A 23,466-nucleotide genomic window follows, 5' to 3' on the forward strand; every position below is an offset into this window, starting at 1 on the left:
TTCTTGAATGGCCCAGCCAGATGCCCGACTTAAACCCAATTGAGCATCTCTGGTGAGACTTGAAAATGGTTGTCTACCAACGTTCACCATCCAACCTGACAGAACTGGAGAGGATCTGCAAGGAGGAATGGCACATGATCCCCAAATGCAGGTGTTAAAAACTTGAATCATTCCCAAAAAGACTCTTGGCTGAATTAGCTCAAAAGGGTGCTTCTGCTAAATACTGAGCAAAGGGTCTGAATACTTATGGCTCTGTGATATTTCATTTTTTATTTTTTAATAAATCTGCAAAAATGTCAACATCCATCCACCCATTTTCTGAGCCGCTTATCCTCACAAGGGTCGCGGGAGTACTGGAGCCTATGCCAGCTATCTTCGGGCGAGAGGCGGGGTACACCCTGAACTGGTTGCCAGCCAATCACAGGGCACATTTAAACAAACAACCATTTGCACTCTTATTCACACCTACGGGCAATTGTGAGTCTTCAATTTAGAGGTGTGCCCGGAGAAAACCCACGCATGCACGGGGAGAACATGCAAACTCCACACAGGCGCGGCCGGGAATTGAACTGTGAGGCAGACGCTCTAACCAGTCGACGACCGTGCTGCCAAATTTCAACAATTCAGTTTTTTTCTGTCAATATGGGGTGCTGTGTGTACATTTTAATGAGGGGGAAAAAATAAATGATTTTAACAAATGGCTGCAATATAACAAAGGGTGAAACATTTAAGGGGGTCTGAATACTTTGCGTACCCACTGTATTACATAACATATAAACAATACCAATATGAATTTTAACTGACCCCATAACATCTTTGTCATCTGACCTTTAAATTGACAGCGGGCCAATTTTGGCCTGTGCGCCGCTAGTTGCCGACCTCTGTTGTAGAGGATGGCCAGATACAGTACTTGATGGGTTGCTATTGCAAACCATTTCATATCGGAGTTAATGGATTGACTTTTTTTATTGAAATGTTTTACCTCATTTTTTTTCTTCTTTGATTTGTTTCTAGTTGTGTTTGCTGTTACTGTGTGAAGAATAGGATATTGCTCTTTGTTGCAATACTAATATTCCTTGTTCCCATCAAAGAGTTCAGAGTAGCATTCTTATGTGCTTTAATTTTCAGTGACATGGGAACAAGGAGTGTGTAAATGTAGTCATCAAAATAGTTTTGTCTGATAAAATGGAGAACAGGTGAAGCCGCTAGGAATGAGGCGGGAAGCCTAGAGGACGGCAACAAATGTCCCACCATGACTTGATGAACCAGGGAGGCCAGTGAAGGGGCATGAGTGTGGGTGTGATGTGTCACCAGGTCTTTGAGCAGGTGAGAACCCTGGCAGTAGTGATCTGGGCCTATAAGAGCACCAGAAATGGCGAGGAGGATACTGGTATGTGTCCTGGGTTGGCATTGATAAGGAGGTCTTTGGTGAAAATGGGTATTCATAGGCAGCTTGACAATGTGCAAAGCATACAGTAAATACCAAGAAAACAAATATAAAACGGAGGTCAAAGACATTTTTTTTCATTTGGTTGTTACGTGTGCTCACAAGATTCATGGATGCCATTTTCTTTTGTGTTTAGGGCAGAAGGTGGCCGACGGCGAGGCTACATGGGTCATCTCACCAGAATAGCTAATTCAATAATTCACAACTGTGACAAAGGGCCTAATGGATTGCAGATACAACAGCTCATCTCTGGTAAGAACACTTTACATCTGTATCACATCTGTATACAAGCAGTAGTTGTTTAGCAGTTGGAGAGCATATACACACAATATATTGTATATTTAGTGATGATCGTAGTTTTTGCCCCTTCATAACTGTCCGATTTAGTATGTTGGCAGATCATCGATTTTATTTTCCAGACAGTGGTGCATCGAGATTCGAGTGACCCCACTTGTTTTTCGAGATACGAGCCATAGATTGACCGGGTTTTTGCTTGCTCCAACTTGAGAAATGAATGCTGTATGGCTGCAGGAGGCCCCATTCACTTACCAAGCAGCACTTAGAAGCTAGACATTGCCACTACCCATTGGATTTTACTTTAACTATAAAACAAAAAGATTGACACAAAGAGACACAGACACTTCCTGCTAACACAGTGGTTCTTAACCTGGGTTCGATCGCACCCCAGGGGTTCGGTGAGGCATTCGCTGGGGTTCAACGGAGGACTCAACACACACAGTGTGTGCGTGTGTACATGTATCCATAAAAAGCCTTTTTAGACTGCATTTTGAATGCAGTGTTAATGCCGTTCAAAACGCAACGCTGCGGCAAGGTGGGCGTTTACCATTGCGGTGCTGCGCCTCGAGTTGTAATCTTTATTTAACAACATTTCAACTGTACACTTGAGTGGCATTGCTGTGGCATCAGACAGTGCATCCAATAATAAAAAAGAGCCCAAAATTGTTTTTAAATGAAGCCTTTTCGCGGATTGTACAAATAAAGTAAAGGAACAGATTTTGTTGTGAATTTTCACAACGAAGTCCGTTCCTCTGACATGAGTGGCACTTACCAAGGGGAATGGCAACAGCAAGATTCACATTCACGTACAGTAAATTTTCATTGAATTGAGTTTTTTTTTTTTTGGGTAAAAAATAAAGAGTGACAAATATAATAAAACAACAACCTCGACAACAAAGAATATATTAGTCAAAATTTTACTTTTACACTTAATAGACAAAATTGTCAGATGGCACACTACCCAGGCAAAGGAATCAAGAATCTAGATGTAGCATGTTGAGGAAAGGTGCACAGCTATCTACGCATGTATGTAAAAAATGTTTTCGTTCTGCTGATATTTTTTTTAACGTAATATATTCTATGATGAGATTTAGCCAGTGATTGATGTTATTAGCCTGTTTTTTTTTTTTTTCAGTTTAATAGAATCGTTTTCTTAGCTGTAGCTCACGCGACCAGTAATGATTGTCAATATTTTATTAGGGAGGTTGATAGTGCTTAAGTCGCCAAGTATGCACAGTCTTGGGGAAAATGGAATCCTGCAATTCAAAATAGAAGGGAGTTTCTGTGTAACCAAAGAGCGTGGTGGAAGCTGAGACAGGACGAGTGTTGTGCAGCTTTCCAGGAAGAGGGGAGACAGGCTCTCGGTGGACGGGAGGAGCTTCCAGAATACTGGACCACTGCAGCCAAGGTGATCAGAGAGGCAGGCAGGAGAGTGCTTGGTGTATCTTCTGGCAGGAAAGGAGAGAAGGCGACTTGGTGGTGGAACCTCACAGTACAGGAAATCATACAAGGAAAAAGGTTAGCTAAGAAGAAGTGGGACACTGAGAGGACCGAGGAGAGGCGAAAGGAATACATTGAGATGTGACACAGGGCAAAGGTAGAGGTGGCAAAGGCCAAACAAGAGGCATATGATGACATGAATGGCAGGTTGGACACTAAAGAAGTAGAAAAAGATCTATACATGCTGGCCAGACAGAGGGTTAGAGATGGGAAGGATGTGCAGCAGGTTAGGGTGATTAAGGATAGAGATGGAAATATGTTGACTGGTGCCAGCAGTGTGCTAGCTAGATGGAAAAAATACTTTGAGGAGTTGATGAATGAGGAAAATGAGAGAGAAGGGAGAGTAGAAGAGGCAAGTGTGGTGGACCAGGAAGTGGCAAAGATTAGTAAGGGGGAAGTTAGAAAGGCATTAAAGAGGATGAAAAATGGTCATGACATTCCTGTGGAGTTATGGAAGCATCTAGGAGAAATGGCTGTGGAGTTTTTGACCAGCTTGTTCAATAGAATTCTAGCGCGTGAGAAGATGCCTGAGGAATGGAGGAAAAGTATGCTGATGCCCATTTTTAAGAACAAGGGTGGTGTGCAGAGCTGTGGGAACTATAGAGGAATCAAGTTGATGAGCCACACAATGAAGTTATGGGAAAGAGTAGTCAAGGCTAGACTCAGGACAGAAGTGAGTATTTGCGAGCAACAGTATGGTTTCATGCCGAGACAGAGTATAACAGATGTATTATTTGCCTTAAAGATGTTGATGGAAAAGTACAGAGAAGGTCAGAAAGAGCAGCTACATTGTGTCTTTGTAGATCTAGAGAAAGCCTATGAGAGAGTACCCAGAGAGGAACTGTGGTTCTGCATGCAGAAGTCTGGAGTGGAAGAGAAGTATGTTAGAATTATACAGGACATGTACGAGGGCGGCAGAACAGCGGTGAGGTGTGCTGTAGGTGTGACAGACGAATTTAAGGTGGAGGTGGGACTGCATCAGGGATCAGCCCTGAGCCCGTTCCTGTTTGCAGTGGTGATGGATAGGCTGACAGATGAGGTTAGACTGGAATCCCCGTGGACCATGATGTTTGCAGATGACATTGTGATCTGCAGTGAAAGCAGGTGGAGGAACAGTTGGAAAGATGGAGGCATGCACTGGAAAGCAAAGGAATGAAGATTAGCCGAAGTAAGACAGAATATATTTGCATGAATGAGAGGGGTGGTGGGGGAAGAGTGAGGCGACAGGGAGTAGGGATAGTGAGGGTGGAGGACTTTAAATACTTGGAGTCAACCGTCCATGTGTTCACTGTGATGGGTAAAATGCAGAGAACAACTTTCGTGTGCATGCATGCATGTTCATGACAATAAAAGGTGATTCTTCTTCTTCATCCCTGTAATTACAAGGGACAGAAAGTTTGTCAAAGAAATATGGCACAAAAAAGTAGACTGACAAACTTAGTGAGGATAGAAATGTGAATCTATCAAACCATTGTCTCCAGTTATCTCTGTGAGACTAGCTCTTTTCAATAACAGGTCACTCGGGTCACAACATTAATCAATGTTGATTAATGACATCATTGCAAGCTATGAGCGAGACTTATTGCTACTAAATGAAAACGTGGTTAACAGAAAAGTGGCTGTAATAGCATGTTAATAGAGGCAACCCCAGCAAATAGTGTCGACCAGGGAAAAAAGGCGGTGGTATTGCTCTTATTTTTAAGTCATTATTTCAGTGTAAAGAAATTATACTGGGTGATTTAAGCTCTTTTGAATATCTCTGGCGGCACGGTGGCCGGCTGGTTAGAGCGTCAGCCTCACAGTTCTGAGGACCCGGGTTCAATCCCCGGTCGCGCCTGTGTGGAGTTTGCATGTTCTCCCCGTGCCTGCGTGGGTTTTCTCCGGGCACTCCGGTTTCCTCCCACATCCCAAAAACATGCATTAATTGGAGACTCTAAATTGCCCGCAGGTGTAAATGTGAGTGCGAATGGTTGTTTGTTTGCATGTGCCCTGCGATTGGCTGGCAACCAGTTCAGGGTGTACCCCGCCTCCTGCCCGATGACAGCTGGGATAGGCTCCAGCACGCCCGCGACCCTAGTGAGGAGAAGCGGCTCAGAAAATGGATGGATGGATGGATGAATATCTCTGTTTTTTTAGTTAAAGGTGACCCAAAGGTTATTGTTTTAATGATTTGTAGACCTCCAAGATACAATGGAATATTTATGGAGGATTTTTCTGAACTGCTGTCAGTTATTTGTACTGCCATTACTATTTTGTCATAACAGGAGACTTTCACATTCATGTTGACAATAACATGGAAAAAAAATCTAAACTCTCTGCTATACTGGACACATTTGACCTCTCAACATATTAAGATTCCAATCCATTCCTCCTTGCAAATCCACTTCTGTCAGGTTGGATGGTGAACGTTGGTGGACAGCCATCTTCAGGTCTCTCTGGAGATTGCTCAATTGGGTTTAAGTCAGGACTCTGGCTGGGCCATTCAAGAACAGTCACGGAGTTGTTCTGAAGCCACTCCTTCGTTATTTTACCTGTGTGCTTTGGGTCATTGTCTTGTTGTTGTCTTCAGGTTCTTCTTTACCTCTAACCAAGGCTCTTCTCCCCCCCGATTGCTCAGTTTGGCCGGACGGCCAGCTTTAGAAAGGGTTCTGATCGTCCCGAATGTCTTCCATTTAAGGATTATGGAGGCCACTGTGCTCTTTGGAACCTTAAGTGCGGCAGAATTTTTTTATCACCTTGCCACAATCCTGTCTCTGAGCTCTTCAGGCAGTTCCTCTGACTTCATGATTCTCATTTGCTCTGACGTGCACTGTGAGCTGTAAGGTCATATACAGACAGGTGTGTGGCTTTCCTAAACAAGTCCAATCAGTATAATCAAACACAGCTGGACTCCAATGAAGGTGTAGAACCAGCTCAAGGATGATCAGAAAAAATGGACAGGACCTGATTTTTTTGTTTTTTTAATAATTCTGCAATAATTTTTTTTTCCTGTCAATATGGGGTGCTGCATGTACATTAATGAGGAAAAAATAACTTAAATGATTTTAACAAATGGCTGCAATATAACAAAGAATGAAAAATTCAAGGGGGTCTGAATACTTTCCGTACCCACTGTACCCCCAAAACAAGCAGCTGAAAGCGGTTCCAGGGAAAGCCCTGGTATAGCATCACAAAAGAATCATGCAAACGTTGGCTGATATGAATGGGTCACAGACTTGATGCAGTAATTAAAAGCAACAACAACAACAAAAAAATGCAACCAAATATTTAGTGTTACTCATTAGTCAATTGAGTCAATCTGTTCCAGTACTTTTTCTTCGCAAAACTGTTGTTACAAATAAACATCCAGGTATGTGTGTCAGATGGATTTTCAAACACCTGGAAATCGAAGCTGAAATATTGATCTCGCCTCATTGATCTTTTGCTATGTAACCCACTTGTTTTCAGTCTACGGTGAAAATTAAGGAAATGGCCTCACTTTGCGTGTATGTACTGTGTATACCTGTATGACTGTATATTTGTGATTGTGATTTATGTTTGTTGTAAATATATGAAGATGAACTCACTGTGTGTGACAGAGTTAAAAGTGGAGGACAGAGAAAAATGGGAGGCCTTCATATCTGGGCAGCTGGCTGACACAAACAAGAGAAACACTGTTGACCTGGTGAGTGATTACAAGCACAGTTGTCACTCTTGTCAAGCGAAGTCGTTTACTAATATCACACAAGCATTTTTCTCAATGGTTATCTCTGTAAATCAGTACAGCATTGTTTCCTATTTACTTATGACGGTGTGGTGAATTTCCGTCTACTTTAGGAAATCACACAATTATGACATTGTGCTTTATACTCAATTCAGCAAAATTGACCATTTTATTGTTGAACATTAGCTCAAAACAGACTCATGGTCGGCATTTGAATATTCAAAATAATGATAGTTGGCTCTTGTTTTCAGAATTTCACTCGCTCTCCAAAGCATACCCTCCCCTCCAAGTAGCACAGTGAGGCAAATTCCTTAGTCTTCGCTGTAGACTGAAAACCTTTGGGTTCCATGTCACAAGATGATTATGAGACAAGAGGTCAACACTTCAGCCTTTAATTGATCGAAAACACATCGTAGAAGTTAGCATTATTTGAGACGAAACACAATTTTTTGGTGAGTGTATTATAAGTATTGCAACAGAAAGTCAAAATAGATTTGAAGAGAATAAGATGGAGCATTTATTTGTACATCTTTTGCATGCTATACCTGCATCAAGCCTGTGACCCAATTGACATGGCAAACTTTGGCATTGTTCTTTTGTGAAGATTTTCCAGGCGTGCACTACAGGCCCTCTCAGTTGTTGTAGTTGTAAAATGCATGCCCTATATGGTTTAAGTATTAAGAGATTAACTGCAGTCTAAAACCTTCCATTTCTTTGCCCTGATGAACTCCTTTGTTGTTTTGACAGCGTGTTTAGCATCATCTTGCATTAAAAACACCAAACTGTCAGTTTTAATGACTTGTGTGATAAGCCTTCGAAGGTTTCACTAAATATTACTAATTAAAGGAGACGAACTGTATTTTGAAAAACCTTTCACTTATTTATTTATTTATTTTATTTTTTTAACAATTGCTTGTACGTGCACTTATTTTGGCCTCTGGAGTGCCTGCTCATCCATCAAGTGTGAAATTATACAACCTAATATTTGTTATGTGCGCTGCTTGTCAGAAAATGTTAATTAAACCCTCACTTTTTTAAAGCAACAATATATTTTGTATGCGCCACCATTAGTCAGAATAAGGTACTCTGATTATTAATACATTTGTGAAATAAGAATTAGACAAAATAGTTAATCAATGTAATTTGGTCGCCATGTTGGGGGAAATCATTATCAGCTGTAGACCGTAGCTAAATACTTACTAACTTTGTATTTTAGTAAATAAAGCGGGCAGGAATTTGCGAGCACGTGTCACATTCTTATACAGCAGATGCAATGTTTTAAACATATTTTTATTCATTGAAATCAACAGCAACTAATAAAGAAGACATGCACATTTAAAATATAACAACGTTTCGAACATCTTGGCTTTAGTTCCCCTTTAATTTAAGCAAGCTGTCCAGATTTCAATTATTATCCAAATTCTAAATGTAGACTACAACTAGTTTGACACTAGACAAATACTCCAATACTTGGTGGTTTTTGAGGCAGTCGGTATGCTTTTTTTTGTACCTCTCTTGGACATGAATTAGGTTTTCTTGGTTTATTAACACCATCATATTTTGCATAGGACACAGCTTGTTTATCAATATCAATTATTCTTGTCAGGTGAACACACACCAGATCCAATCCTCAACTGATGATGAGGTTGACTTTAAAGATAGCAGCTTTCACCATGACTCGTCTCTACAACAAGTAAGACTGACAAATTGATGAACTTCCATGCATGCACGCATGTACAAGGCCCATAGTCATGCAGAAAAACAAGTCTGCTATCTGTAGATTTTTGTACAGTTGTAATCAGACGTTAACATACACTCAACATTGAGAGACAATGCCACCCATTTCGCCCATATCAGAAACCTCCCTCTTTGTCACTGTAAGTGCTCCTTGCTCTCTAACACAAAACTATCCTCCATCCACCTGCCATAAAAGAAGCAACATTTGTTTTGATTGCTCATTAATCAGTATAGTGGGAAAGTTTGGGTAAATGTACATGCGTGTCAGATCATGTTTGTTTCCTCGACACAGCACCAACCCACTGACTACTTGCAACCAAGTTGTTTTCCTCCACCTGTCAGGTGTTGTATTTCTCATAAAAGGGCACAATGCGCAAAAAAATGAATTTGATAGTTGTAATATGATTGGGTGTCTGTATTGACACCCAAAGTTTGGGGAGGCACGAGTTAATCTGTCAGGACTTGGCCCATGGAACCCAGTGATGACAGTTCAAGTTCTTCTGCGAACAAAGTAAAATGGCAACTAGTTGTTGGATAGATGCTAGTCTGCTTCTTGACTACTGTCGAGCGAGGTGCCCTTAAACAAGGCCCACCTCAAGAGCCCTTTTCACCCCGACATCTCTCCTTGCATGCCTGCGTGTGATCTGGTTCTCTGTATGGTGTGTCACACAAATGGACAGCAGCGTGTGAGTTGAATTTACAATACATTTGAATAAATACATTAAAATACCTTACGTGGGTATGCACGAAAATGATTCCACCTCGTGATGCTCTCAAAGTGAAATGTGACGATCTAATATTACCAAGAGGAAACAGCACCACAACCTTCACCCAAAACGATCCATCCCAAAAGATGGCCGTGATATTGATAGGATTCATGGCATGATGAGTTTATGTGAACGTCTGGCTGCAGCTTGACTGTTTGTAGTCACATTTGTTTGACACCAAACATCTCAGTCGATAGGGGGGGATGTCTTTTTAACTGCATACATTTATTTTGACTATGGTGCCTCTACAAACAAATCTTAATTTTTGCAAGTTATCCAACTGCTCTTGCAAAGTGTATAATATGAATATGACTTATTGTGTTACATGGTTTAGCCTTTGCGCAGTCAGCACATGCCGTAAATACTGCCTAGCCTTGTGTAGGCTCGAGAGCAGGGGTCACCAACCTTTTTGAAACTGAGAGCTGCTTCTTGGCTACTGATTAATACGAAAAGCTACCAGTTTAATACACACTTCTGAAATAACAAATTAGCTCCAAATACCTTTGTTATTATTAATGAATTCTAATTATGTATGATAAGACAATGATTGTGTTTATTTTCCCACAATAATTGTCAATGATCTGATAAGGTAGGAAACAAATATCAAAATGCACAAACACTTTATTTCTATAAATCTATGGAAATTAAATCAAAATCATCACTTTTCAAATCACGATCACTTCTACAACATTCCTAGGAAATCTCAATGTCCCATCACTATTTGTAGAACAGGCCTGTGGGCAACATGTTGGTGACCCCTACTTGAGAGAGTACATCATTAATTAATATTGGTCTTGGGTTTTGCTAGGCGTTTTCTGATTATCAGATGCAACAAATGACGTCCAATTTTATTGAGCAGTTTGGCTTCAATGACGAAGAGTTTGCGGATCCGGATGATGTTTTGGAGTGAGTACAATCGCTGAACATGTTTTAAAAATAAATAAATAAATTAAATTTAAAAAAAGATAAAACTGATGGTACAAGACACTGAAGACATTGCAAAGCTGGCAAGCATGTTATTGTCATATGGGGATGCAACCCTTTGCGCTGACAAACGATTGTATTTTATCTTGCCTGTCAGTCTTTCTGAGCATTCAAAACAGCTAGTAGTACGTTGTGTTTTGATTTATCCAGACAGTACAGAACCACTTTGAAGTCATTGGTGTGCTGTCCCTGTACTCTCCAGAAATTAGATTTAAAAAAAAAAAAAAAAAAAGAAAAAGTCTGCCTTAGCCGTATCACTTACAGGACAGAAATATTGGTTTTAGTGTTACAGGGGATCGCTCAACACTCTGTTCTTGGCTTGTCCAGTATACCACAGATGTTCCTATAGCAGGTTGATGAAAAACCAAGAAGTACCAATAGACCCACTATAAAGTTTTAAGAAAATCTTGTTTCCTTTTTAACTTCTTTTTTTCTTATATAATACTGCAAACTTTTATCTTTCCTATGAATTAGTGTTACTCTCTGAAAATGAGTGCTTAGGTCAAAATCTTTAGTATGTTATTGTATATTGTAGTTACCTTAGAAGTACTGTATTACATAATGAGCTCGAAACTAACCCTTTTTTTTCCTTAACATTGCAGTATTCCCTTTGACAGAATATCAGACATCAGTTTTTCACTGAATACAAATGAAAGTGTAAGTACCTTCATTATTAATGTTGAATATTTATGTAGATGACAGTGTATTATTTCAAATTGTACTCAATCAATTATGCTGTATCAATGAGTCAAGAAGTCAAGTCTGTAATCTTGGCGCTTGAATCGAAAGTCGCGTTCAGGTTTAAATCATTTTTTCATATTAAGTATATTGATGGAATTAAAACCTACCTACAGTATTTTAAAAGCGGTTGAACATTTAAAAGATGCCAGTTGTAAACATTGACTACAGAGTAAATAAATTAACTGAAAATAATGCATCTGTATTGTGTGAATCCATGACAAATAATATTGGCAATATATATAGGAAGTAAACGTCGACTGTGCCTCTGGTTACCTTCAGCAAAGTGGCTGTACTTTAGGTGACTGTGCTGACAATGCATACGTAGTACAGTGCAATAGTTTGTCATCAACCTGATTTGGTGAAAATGGCCTAAACACAATGTAGGCAGTGTTATTTGTTTATATTTGCTGTTCATTGAAAACATTTAGGTTAGACATCACCAGATGAATATGATATTAACATTTCAACAATTACTTCCTGGTATTTTGGATTGGATACACAATTTAGAAGACAGTAGAAGCATTATTTGTAACGAAACACCAATTTTTTTTGGGTGAGCAAAGGTGTCGGGTTAGCTTCAACTAAAATAAAATTGAGTGAACTGGTGAACTCCTTTGTTGTTAACTTTAGCCTTTATTTATACTTTTCCAGCTTTTTAAAAAAAAACATTTCGTGTAAGGCTGTCACAACTGTCACCTCTTTTTAGAATGTTATCTTAGATATTTCAGCCAGTTTTTTATTTTATTATTTTTTTAATTGTTGACTCCTAGCATGCATTTTAATCTAATTTATGAGAACTGGACTTCTATCCTTAAACTGCACAGGTTGGTGCTTAGTGTATGGCATAGACTGTACAGAATTTGAGACAATAAAATACACCTTTGCCAAACGGTTAGCATTCGTGATTAGCATTAGCGAGATAGCAATGACCATTTTAGGTTAAAAATAAATAAATAAATGCTCCCAGCGATTCAGCTCCCTCATCATGTTATATGTATATTGCACATCTAATAGTGTCTTAATCATCACCTACAGACACTCTTCTGTCATTTTTGGCAAAGTTTATCAGTGGCCCAACACTGAAATGTCCGTTTGTGTGTGTGTGTGTGTGTGTGTGTGTGTGTGTGTGTGTGTGTGTGTGTGTGTGTGTGTGTGAAACATTGCTTCTGGCGGCGCAAACATGTTTCTGTTTTTTTTTTTTAAGAGCTAATTTAGTGTTCGTTTTGCATTGAGCTAAACTGCTTTTTGAACTATTTTCAGTGTTTAACCAGGATATTCTTTAGCGGGTAATATTGTGTGCGCCTGTTCACTTCCTCCTTTATTTCCACTTGGAACCCTTTCTGTTCTACTTGCTAATGAGTGGACTACTACTTGTTGTGTCTAAACTTTGGGTCATGTGCATGACCTTCACCTGTGCCTGGAGGCAGTTGCTGATTTCATAAACTGTAGTTTGGGGTTCTTTTCAAGTCTCAAAGTCTCTGTTTTGGACCAGTACTAATGTAGCCTCCACAGACAAAACACAAATCTCAGGTCTAGTGTAGAAATTCAGTGCTATTTATTGTTTGAAAAATCCATGTAATAGGACACACCTGCACAATAAAACACAGCCATCAGTCATATTTTACGGTCACACGTACAGCACGTTTGCGTAAATGGGTGTGTTCAAACAAAAGGTCCGATTTTCTAAGCCAGCTATTCTCAATCGGTGGGCCAGGACCAAAAAGTGGGTCGCGGGAAAAAAAATACATATTCGGATTCAGATTTTTTTGGGTACAGTCGTAGCAAGATCCCACATGAACGTCTTAGGTAAATCACAGGAAATGTTACTCACTTGTGCTCTAATCCTTAGTTTGCCTCTCTGGCTAGCAGGCGTCACAGTTAGCAATTTTGGTGCTATGTCCAATTAATTTGAAATGGTGTTTAAAGGTATAACATACCGTACATATGTTTTCAGAGGCAATTTTGAAACAAAAAATGCTTTATTGTTAACTTATATAACAGTGGGTCGTGACTTTGCAACAATAGGAAAGTGCGGTTGAGAACCAATCTGATCCACCTTTAAATACATGGAAATATTGATCTCTTCTGTCATATGCATACAAAACAAAATGTTCAGTCTATAGCAAAAAAAATAAAGGAATTAGCCTGACTGTTCCTATATTTTTTTGGGAGGGAGTGTACAGTGATGTGAGAAATTATTGGCCCCTTTTCAACGTCTTATATTTGAGTTCTCCCACTTTAAGATCATCAAACAAATGTGAATATCTGACAAAAATAACCCAAATGAACATAAAATGCTGTTTTTAAATCCTGATTTTATTTATTTAGGGCAGGGGTGTCAAACATACGGCCCGCGGGCCAGAACCGGCCCGTCAGGGGGTCTAATCCGACCCGTGGGGATGGAGAACACATTCACTGCTATTTTTCAATAAAAGTAACTTGTTGCTTATTTTGTCCACTGGAGGGTCCACTGACACCACAAAAATGACATTGATGCACTTGTGAAGGCCAAACAATGCCAAGTTTTGGGAGCACACTAATATAAAATGGTGCGCCATGTTCACACTACAATTGTGTGAAAATAAATACCTCCTGTAGAAAAGATTTAAGACATTGAATATTACAAAATTTCAGTCAAAAGCTTCACTTCAAAACAGGTTGGTTTGTTGGAGTCTTTTTATTTTTTTTCCCATGCACTGCCACAACTTAAATGTTTTATGTATACATTTACAAAGGATGCATAACTGAATGGTACACGCTCACTGGTTCATAATACTGTTGAAATCATTTTTGGTGAAAATTTCATACTACTCATAATTTGTAACAAGAATGAATAAATGTGAATATTTGCCGAAAGTAATTATTTGCACAAAAACAATGGGGAAAATTTGTAATAGTTGTTATTTATGGATTTTTAAGCCAAAAATATTGTTGTCCGGCCCGCTTGAGATCTAATTGGGGTGAATGTGGCCTGAGAACTAAAATGAGTTTGACACCCCTGATTAAAGGGGGGGATCTTCAAAGCTACCTGGCCCTGTGTGAAAAAGTAATGCCCCCCTTGTTAAATCATGAATTAATTGTGGCTAATCAAATTTTTTGGTTCATTTTCACTGATCACATCCAAGCCTGATTACCTCCAGATCCGTTCAATCAAGAAAAGCCTTTAATAGAACAAAGTGAAGTCAGCCAAAAAATCTCAAGAAGCTGCAACAAAATGCCACGATCCAAAGAAATTAAATAATTAAAATAAATAATAAAATAAAAATATATTAAAAATAAAAACATCTGTCTGGAAAGTTATTTCTAAAGCTTTAGGATTCCAGCGAACCACAGTGAGAGCCACTATCCTCAAATGGAAAAAACATGGAACAGCGGTGAACCTTCCCAGGAGTGGCCGGCCTGCAAAAATGATGTCAAGAGCACAGCGACGACTCATCCAGGTGGTCACCACGGAACCCAGGACAACCTCTAAAGAACTGCAGGGCTCCCTTGCATCAGTTAGGGTCAGTGTTCATGACTCAGCAATAAGGAAGAACCTGGGCTAAAATAGCATCCTATGACAGCGTTCCAAAGCGAAAACCACTGTTGACAAAAGAACATAAGGCTTCCAAAAAGACATTGGAATGATTCCTGAGACTTTTGGGAAAATATTCTATGGACTGATGAGATCAAAGTTGAACTTTTTGGAAGGTATCTTGTTACATCCGGCCTAAATTTAACATCGCATTTCAGAAAATGAACTTCATACCAACAGTCAAATATGGTGGTGATAGTGTGATGGTCTGTGGCTGGCTGGCTCCTTCAGGACCTGGACGATTTGCTGTGATTGATGGAACCACGAATTCTGCTTTTTACCGAGAAGATTCTGAAGGAGAATGTACGGCAATCCGTTTGTGACCTCAAGCTGAAGCGCACTTGGGTTCTGCAGCAGGACAACACCAGCAAGTCACCTTCCGAGTGACTTAAACAATACAAAATAAAGGTTTTGGAGAGGCCTAGTCAACGTCCAGACTTAAATTTGATTGAAATGGTCTGGCATGACCTTTAAGAAGGCCGTTCATGCTCAAAACCCCTCTATTGTTGCTGAAATAAAACAATTCTGCAAGGAAGATCAAATCATTTATCCAGAGGCGCTTTGAGTGTTTGTGAGACAGGCAAGCCGGTGAGTGAGTGAGTGAGTAAGTCAAAGTAATTTAGCCATCTGGTTTTGACCTGCATGCATCAATCAGACTCTTTTAGAAGTCGACTTACTTGGCTTTTAAATTTCAGTGCATTCAGTAATCTCGAGTTGCAAAGTTTTCGTTGGCATTCCTGTCCCTGATTGTTACCAGTGGTTTGCACCAAACCCTCTGACTTCATGTTTGTGAAGGGGTCAATGATACACCTACCTTCTCCAGAGCAGTCTTGTCGAACGTATGGTACGCTGGCCAGAACCTGGTCCATCAGGAGGTCAAATCCAGCCCGTGTGGCTGGACAACATTTAAAAATAAATAAATAAATGCATAACACTGTTGCTAACTTTGTCCACCGGAGGGCGCACGAACGTCGCTTTTGTTGACTTGTGCACTTGTGAAGTTTCAGGAGCAAACAGCCTACTTCATATAAAATGCTTTGCCACCTTAAAATAAATAAATATACCTCCTGTATAAATATTTTAAGACATTGAATATTGCAAAATGTCAGTCAAGAGCTTCAGTTCAAAAGAGGTTGGTTTGGTGGAATCCTTTTTACATGCACTTGCAGCCTATGTATTTTTATGCGTACATATAAAAAGGGTGGATAACTACTCTCTTTTTGCATAATTACCACTTTAGTTTGCATGCGACGATGAGTCAGTTGAGGTTGTCAAGATTTCCAGATGGATGTGTAAATCTATGTGAATTTAAGAAGATTTCTATAACTGAACAGACAATGGGATAGATTTAGATTAATTGTTGTGAAGTTCCGTCCGAGCATCTGCCGGATCGTTGTTTTTGTCTGCCTGCTGTACTAACACTGACAGGATGTTTAATGCCAGAGGAGTTGATATCACACAGCGCTGAGAAAGAGACAGTGGCTGCAGAGTGTCTGTTGCCCCTAATTTATTCCCTCCTTTTAATCCTGTCTTGGTCTACACCCTCGCAGGCTAACAATGCCTCAGCACTTCTCCTAAGTGCAACTCAGCGATCTTAACTGTTTTTTTTTTCTTTCTTGTTTGACCAAGCTGAGGGTGCATTGATAGAGAAATTCAAGGCTGTAGCATTGGGAAGTTTACAGTAGTATACAACGAAGACTCGGGCCGCAACCTACAACCCCAATTCCAATAAAGTTGAGATGTTGTGTTAAACATAAATAAAAGCAGAATACAATGATTTGCAAATTATGTTCAACCTATATTTAATTGAATACGCTACAATGACAAGATATCTAATGTTCAAACTGATAGACTTTGTTTTTAGCAAATAATCATTAACATAGAATTTTATGGCTGCAACACATTCCAAAAAAGCTGGGACAGGTGGCAAAAAAGACTGAGAAAGTTGAGGAATGCTCATCAAACACCTGTTTGGAACATCCCACAGGTGAACAGGCTAATTGTGAACAGGTGGGTGCCATGATTGGGTAGAAAAGGAGCTTCCCTGAATTGCTCAGTCATTCACAAGCAAAGATGGGGTGAGGGTCACCTCTTTGTGAACAAGTGCATGAGAAGATAGTCGAACAGTTTAAGGACAATGTTCCTCAACGTACAATTGCAAGGAATTTAGGGATTTCATCATCTACAGTCCATAATATCATCAAAGGGTTCAGAGAATCTGGAGAAATCACTGCATGTAAGCGGCAAGGCCGAAAACCAACATTGAATGCCCGTGTCCTTCGATCCCTCAGGCAGCATTGCATCAAAAACCGACATCAATGTGTAAAGGATATTACCACATGGGCTCAGGAACACTTCAGAAAACATATGTCAGTAAATACAGTTCGGCGCCACATCCGTAAGTGCAACTTGAACAGCTACTATGCAAAGCAAAAGCCATTTATCAAAAACTCCCACAAACGCCGCCGGCTTCTCTGGGCCCGAGCTTATCTAAGATGGACTGATGCAAAGTGGAAAAGTGTTCTGTGTTCCAACGAGTCCACATTTCAAATTGTTTTTGGGAGTCCACATTTCAAATTGTGGACGTCGTGTCCTCCGGGCCTAAGAGGAAAAGAACCATCCGGACTGTTATGGATGCAAAGTTCAAAAGCCAGCATCTGTGATGGTATGGGGCTGTGTTGCTGCCAATGGCATGGGTAACTTACACATCTGTGAAGGCACCATTAATGCTGAAAGGTACATACAGGTTTTGGAGAAACATATGCTGCCATCCAAGCAACGTCTTTTTCATGGACGTCCCTACTTATTTCAGCAAGACAATGCCAAACCACATTCTACATGTATTACAACAGTGTGGCTTCGTAGTAAAAGAGACTGCCTGCAGTCCAGACCTGTCTCCCATTGAAAATGTGCGCCGCATTATGAAGCGTAAAATACGACAACGGAGACCCCGGACTGTTGAACAGCTGAAGCTGTACATCAAGCAAGAATGGGAAAGAATTCCACCTACAAAGCTTAAATAATTACTGTCCTCAGTTCCTAAACGTTTATTGAATGTTGTTAAAAGAAAAGGTGATGTAACAGTGGTAAACATGACCCTGTCCCATCTTTTTTGGAACGTGTTGCAATCATTATATTCTGTTTTTATTGATGTTTAACACAACGTCCCAACTTCCTGGGAATTGGGGTTGTATCTAAGACATGTGCCTGAAGGAGGCATATCCTAACATTGTTATTTAGCTTATTAGGCCATGAGTATACTGGTCCGGCCCACTTGAGGTCAGGTTGGGGTGAATGTGGCCTGCAAACGAAAATGAGTTCCACACTCCTGCTCTAGAGTCTGTTGAAGTTGCAAATGTACATCTTAAGTGGTTTTCCAGGTCTTTTACTGTTTTTTTTTTGTTTTTGTTTTTTTTTTAACATTTTTTTTTTAGTGTATTGTTGATTTGGCCGCACTTAAGCTTTTATTCCTATAATACGTATTCTTACCCCCCTCTAGGTCTGTGATTTTTTTTCTGCATAATTAAGGCATACAATGACATTGAGAATAAGATCTCCTTGGACTTCTTATTGGTAACTCCAGTAAAATGTGTAAATCGCCAAATTAATACCTTGTATCAACTCAGAGCGTTTACCTGCTTCATGCATTCATTCATTTTCCATACCGCTTATCCTCACTAGCGTCGTGGGCGTGCTGGAGCCTATCCCAGCTGACTATGGGCAAGAGGCAGGTCGCCAGCCAATCGCAGGGCACATGTCAACAAGCAACCATTCGCACTCACATTCACACCTACGGGCAATTCGAGCTTTCAGTTAACCCACCATGCATGTTTTTGGAACGCGGAGTTCTCGGAGAAGACCCACGCAGGCACGGGGAGAACATGCAAACTTCACACAGGCGAGTCCGGATTTGAACCCGGGTCCTCAGAACTTTGAGACAGATGTGCTAACCATTTGTCTTTAATCGACACTTGGGAATGGGCTGCACCTGGCTTTTATTAACCCTTTGTGAGTCAATTTACCAAATAGCCCTTAAAAATGTCTGTAATGAATAAATTGGCTGTCAGACGAAAATCGTAAATTGGGGTGGGTGGGATATATGGCATCACAATACTTCTATTCCCTCTCCTAATTCAATACCGATTTAGCGAATCGCATGAATCGGTCCACCTCATGGCCAGTGGCTGGGGTGCTTTACGTGTAATTCATGTTCTATGGAACTGCATTTGACCAAACAACAACAAAACGGTGACCAATCAAGCAGCAGTGGCATGAAGCCAGTGCCTTCAACTTTTAAATCTGACCTTGAAGGTCAATTTGGATTTGAATTGTGAGGTTCTCAACAATACCCAACCCTATAGTAAAGTCTACATTTCATTCACATCATGGTTGTTTCATTTCGAATCCATTGTGGTGGCGGCAAAGTCATAAAATATCAGTCTCTGTCCGACTTCTACTGGACTCAACTGTATGAATGAATTGCTTTTGTAAGTTGACAGAAATTTTAAAATGATCCATTTCACCAAGTACATATATCCTCTATATATGCTCTATGGTCCTCGTTTCTGTCATGTGGTAGTTCAATAATACAGTGGAGGAAATTATTATTTGATTCCCTCACTGAGTTTGTAAGTGTACCCACTGACAAAGACATGAACAGTCTATAATTTTAATGGTAGGGATATTTTAACAGGGAGTGATATAATATCAAAAAGAAAATGTAGAAAATCACATTCAAGATCAATTATTTTGCAATTCATTGAGGGAAATAAGTATTTGACACCCTATCAAAACATTACTTGGGACTTGATGAAGAACCCCTTGTTGGCCAGTGCAAAGGTCAGACGTGTCTTGTAGTTGATCATCAGGTTTGCGCACATCTCGGGAGGAACTCTAAATCCTTTAGGCTTGAGGCTGTGCCTTAGCAACTCGAAGCGTCAGCTCCCTCCACAGATTTTCAATGTGATGTAGGTCTGGAGACTGGCTAGGCCACTCCATGACCTTAATGTGCTCTTTCTTCAACCATCGTCGTGCTGGAAGCCCCATCCACGACCCATTTGAAGTTTTCGGCCTGAGAGAAGGAGGTTGTCACCCAGGATTTCACGGTACAAGGCTCCATCAATATTTCCCTCGATGCGGTGAAGTTGACCTGTACCCTTTACAGAGAAACCCCCCAAAGCATCCTCCTTCCACTTCCATGCTTGAAGGTGGGGAGGGTGTTCTTAGGGTCATAGTCTGAATTCCTCTTCCTCCAAACAGCTTGATTTTGGTCATACCTTCTCCCAATCATTGGCAAACTTCAAACGGGCCTGTACCTGTGCCTCCTTGAGCAGGGGGACATTAGAGGCATTTTAATTTTATTCCATTACGGGGTTGTATGTTACCAATATTTTTCTTGGCGACTTTGGTCCCAGCTGCCTTGAGATCATTAACAATCTCGTCCCGTGTAGTTCAAGGCTGATGCCTAACCTTTCTCATTAGAACTGATACCCCACGAGGTGAAATGTTGCGAGGAGCCAAGGGAGATTGACAGTCATTTTGTTTCTTCTATTTTGTAATGATTGCACCAACAGTTGTCTCCTCACCCAGCCTCTTTCCAATGGACTTGCAGCCCATTTCAGCCTTGTTACAATCTTGTCCCTGATGTACTTAAATGTCCTTTTTTGGTGTTGCGCATGATGAAGAGGTTGGTGTCTGATTGATTGATTCTGTGGACAGGTGTTTTTATACAGATGACAAGTTGAGATAGGTGTCTTTCATACAGCTAACGGGTTTAGCTTAGGAGTACTTTCTTAAAGTGTGAGGAACTCGTCTGTGCGAGCCAGAATTCTTTATTGTTGGGAGGGGATCAAATAGTTATTTGTCAATGAAATGTCAATACATGTTTATCTTTTTTTTTGGTGATTTTCTGCGTTTTCTTTTTGATATTCTGTCTCTCACTGTTAACAATAACCTACCATTAAAATTATAGACTGGTCATGTCTTTGTCAGTGGGTGAACTTAGAAAATCAGTGAGGGTTAAAATAATTATTTCCTCCATTCTATTAAAAAAAAGTGCATATTCATGTAAAAACAAAGGGAAAAAATGTATTTGTATTTAAAATAAACAAAGAATATTTGATTACTGTTTTGGATGGACGGATGAATATACTTCATTATTGTTGAGGATATTAAAAATATTAAAATAAAAATAGAAAAACATTAAATTAACTATACTGTTTGCAAACAATTCCTCAACTTCAGTGGCACCCAGAGTGGTTGGAGTGATGTTAGTTTTATTTTTTTTAAATAAAGAGACTGCAAATTCTTAAAATATATATATATATATATGTAACTGTATTGATCACCTTTTAGATAGCTCTGCTAGCAGGTTTTAGAGTTGTATGTCATTCAGCTTGTTAGTACACACACGATTGGTGTAAAATGTTTCTCTCACTATATGATCCCAATGTGTATTTCCCCAGGTGAAAGTAGCAATGTTTGAAGCACGCTGTAGGGAGAAAATCCAGCAGTTTGAGGATGCTGGTTCAGATGATGAGGATATCTGGGATGAAAAAGATGTCACCTTTGCACCAGAGGCACAGAGGCGCCCCAGGTCAGATAAATATGCATGGATTTTGACATGGGAACAGCTACCGCAAATCCAATGCTGTTTTGTGTTATTGTCACGTAACCGATCACCAGTGATTGCTTGTAACGCGTTTGTTACTTTGTAACGCGTTACTCCAAAATTGTCCCATCTTGAGTAACGCGTTACTTTCCCCGGGAGAGTAATCAGACTACTAGAATATTACAATATTCCTTAGCTTAGGGGCAGGGTTCAAATTATTTTCCGATGGTGTAGATGGGAAGTGAAATGGAGTACGGGTTATTTCAAAGGAAATGTTATTTAAGAATGTCTTGGAGGTGAAAAGAGTGTCAGATCAAGTGATGAGGCTGAAACGTGAAATTGAGGGTGTTATGTATAATGTAATTAATGGCTATGCCCCACAGGTAGGATGTAAGCTAGAGGTGAAAGAGAAATTCTGGAAGGAGCTAGACAATGTACTTCTGAGCATCCCAGACAGAGAGCGGGTATATGATCGAGATTATTGATTATGATGGTGTGATTGTATTGGACATGTTGGTGAAAGAAACGGGTGATGAAGAAGATAAGTTTGGCCTCCTGGAATGGAAGTTGGAGGGACAGATGGTGGTAAACTTTGACAAAGGGGTGGAAATGGCTGGAGTGAACACTTTCTTCCAGAAGAGGCAGGGACATAGGGTGACTACAAGAGCGGCGGTATAGCTAGACAACATAGAATTTGGGTGGGTAGGATGACTGGTGTGTGGAGGGATTAAGAAGAAAAAGGCAGAGCAGATACCCATGTGGTGGAAGCTGAAAAAGAAAGTGTTGTGCAGCTTTTCAAGAAGGACACAGGTGCTCGGTGGGCAGTAGGAGCTTCCAGAGGACAGGACGACTACAGCCAAGATGATCAGAGAGACAGGCAGGAGAGTACTTGGTGTGGCAGGAAAGGGGAGAAGGAGACTTAGTGGTTGAACCTTTAACTTACAGGAAATCATACAAGGAAAGAGGTTAGCTAAGAAGAAGTGGGACACTGAGAGGACCGAGGAGAGGAGACAAGAATACATGGAGAAAAGATGGGCAAAGATAGAGGTGGCAAAGGCCAAACAAGAGGCATAGGATGACATGTACTGTATGCCAGATTGAATACTAAAGAAGGAGAAAAGGATCTATACAGGTTGGCCAGGCAGAGGGATAAAGATGGCAAGGATGTGCAGCAGGTTAGGGGCATTAAGGATAGAGATGTAAATGTGTTGCCTGGTGCCAGTAGTGAGCTGGATAAGTGGAAAGAATATTTTGAGGAGTGTGTGGTAGACCAGGAAGTAGCAATGATTAGTAAGGGGGAAGGTAGAAAGGCATTAAAGAGGACGAAAAATGGAAAGGCAGTTGGTCCTGATGACATATCTGTGGAGGTATGGAAGCATCAAGGAGAGGTGGCTGTGGAGTTTTTGACCAGCTTGTTCAACAGAATTCTAGCGGGTGAGAAAATGCCTGAGGAATGGAGGAAACATGTACTGGTGCCCGTTTTTAAAAACAAGGGTGATGTGCAGAGCTGTGGGAATGATAGTGTGGCTCATAAAATGTATTCCTCTGTGAAGTTATGGGAACGGGTAGTGGTGGCTAGACTCAGGACAGAAGTGAGTATTTGCGAGCAACAGTATGGTTTCAAGCCTACAAAGAGTTCCACAGTTCCATTATTTGCCTTGAGGGTGTTAATGGAGAAGTACAGAGAAGGTCAGAAGGAGCTAAATTGTGTCTTTGTAGATCTCGATAAGGCCTAAGACAGGGTACCCAGAGAGGAACTATGGTACTGGATGTGGAAGTCTGGAGTAGCAGAGAATTATGTTATAATAGTACAGGAGATGTATGAGGGCAGCAGAACAGTGGTAGGTGTGACAGAGGAGTTTGCGGTGGAGGTGGGACTGCAACAGAAATCAGCTCCAAGCCCCTAACTGTTTGCAGTAGTGATGGATAGGCTGACAGATGAAGTAAGACTGGAATCCCCATGGACCATGATGTTCGCAGATGATGACGTGATCTGCAGTGAAACCGGGGAGCAGCTGGAAGAACGTTTAGAAAGGTGGAGGCATCCACTGGAAAGCAGAGGAATGAAGATTAGCCGGAGTAAGAGAATATATGTGCATGAATGGG

General features: G+C 40.5%; 1 protein-coding gene across 10 annotated transcripts in view; it reads left to right on the plus strand.

The window, feature by feature from the left end:
- Positions 1-23,466, plus strand: part of ppp6r3 (protein phosphatase 6, regulatory subunit 3) — a 68,628-nt gene that overhangs the window by 28,699 nt on the left and 16,463 nt on the right. For all 10 annotated transcript variants that reach the window (XR_009768581.1, XM_061677173.1, XM_061677170.1 and 7 more), the window contains exons 13-18: positions 1,584-1,699; positions 6,823-6,908; positions 8,554-8,640; positions 10,260-10,357; positions 11,038-11,092; positions 21,215-21,345. Coding sequence is in view for 9 of the 10 variants with exons in the window: in XM_061677173.1 (XP_061533157.1) it covers positions 1,584-1,699; positions 6,823-6,908; positions 8,554-8,640; positions 10,260-10,357; positions 11,038-11,092; positions 21,215-21,345 (573 nt within the window). In the remaining variant the exon portion in view is untranslated. The remainder of the gene's footprint in view (positions 1-1,583; positions 1,700-6,822; positions 6,909-8,553; positions 8,641-10,259; positions 10,358-11,037; positions 11,093-21,214; positions 21,346-23,466) is intronic.

This window comes from Phycodurus eques, chromosome 5, assembly GCF_024500275.1.
Source record: "Phycodurus eques isolate BA_2022a chromosome 5, UOR_Pequ_1.1, whole genome shotgun sequence".
NCBI classification, from domain to species: domain Eukaryota; kingdom Metazoa; phylum Chordata; class Actinopteri; order Syngnathiformes; family Syngnathidae; genus Phycodurus; species Phycodurus eques.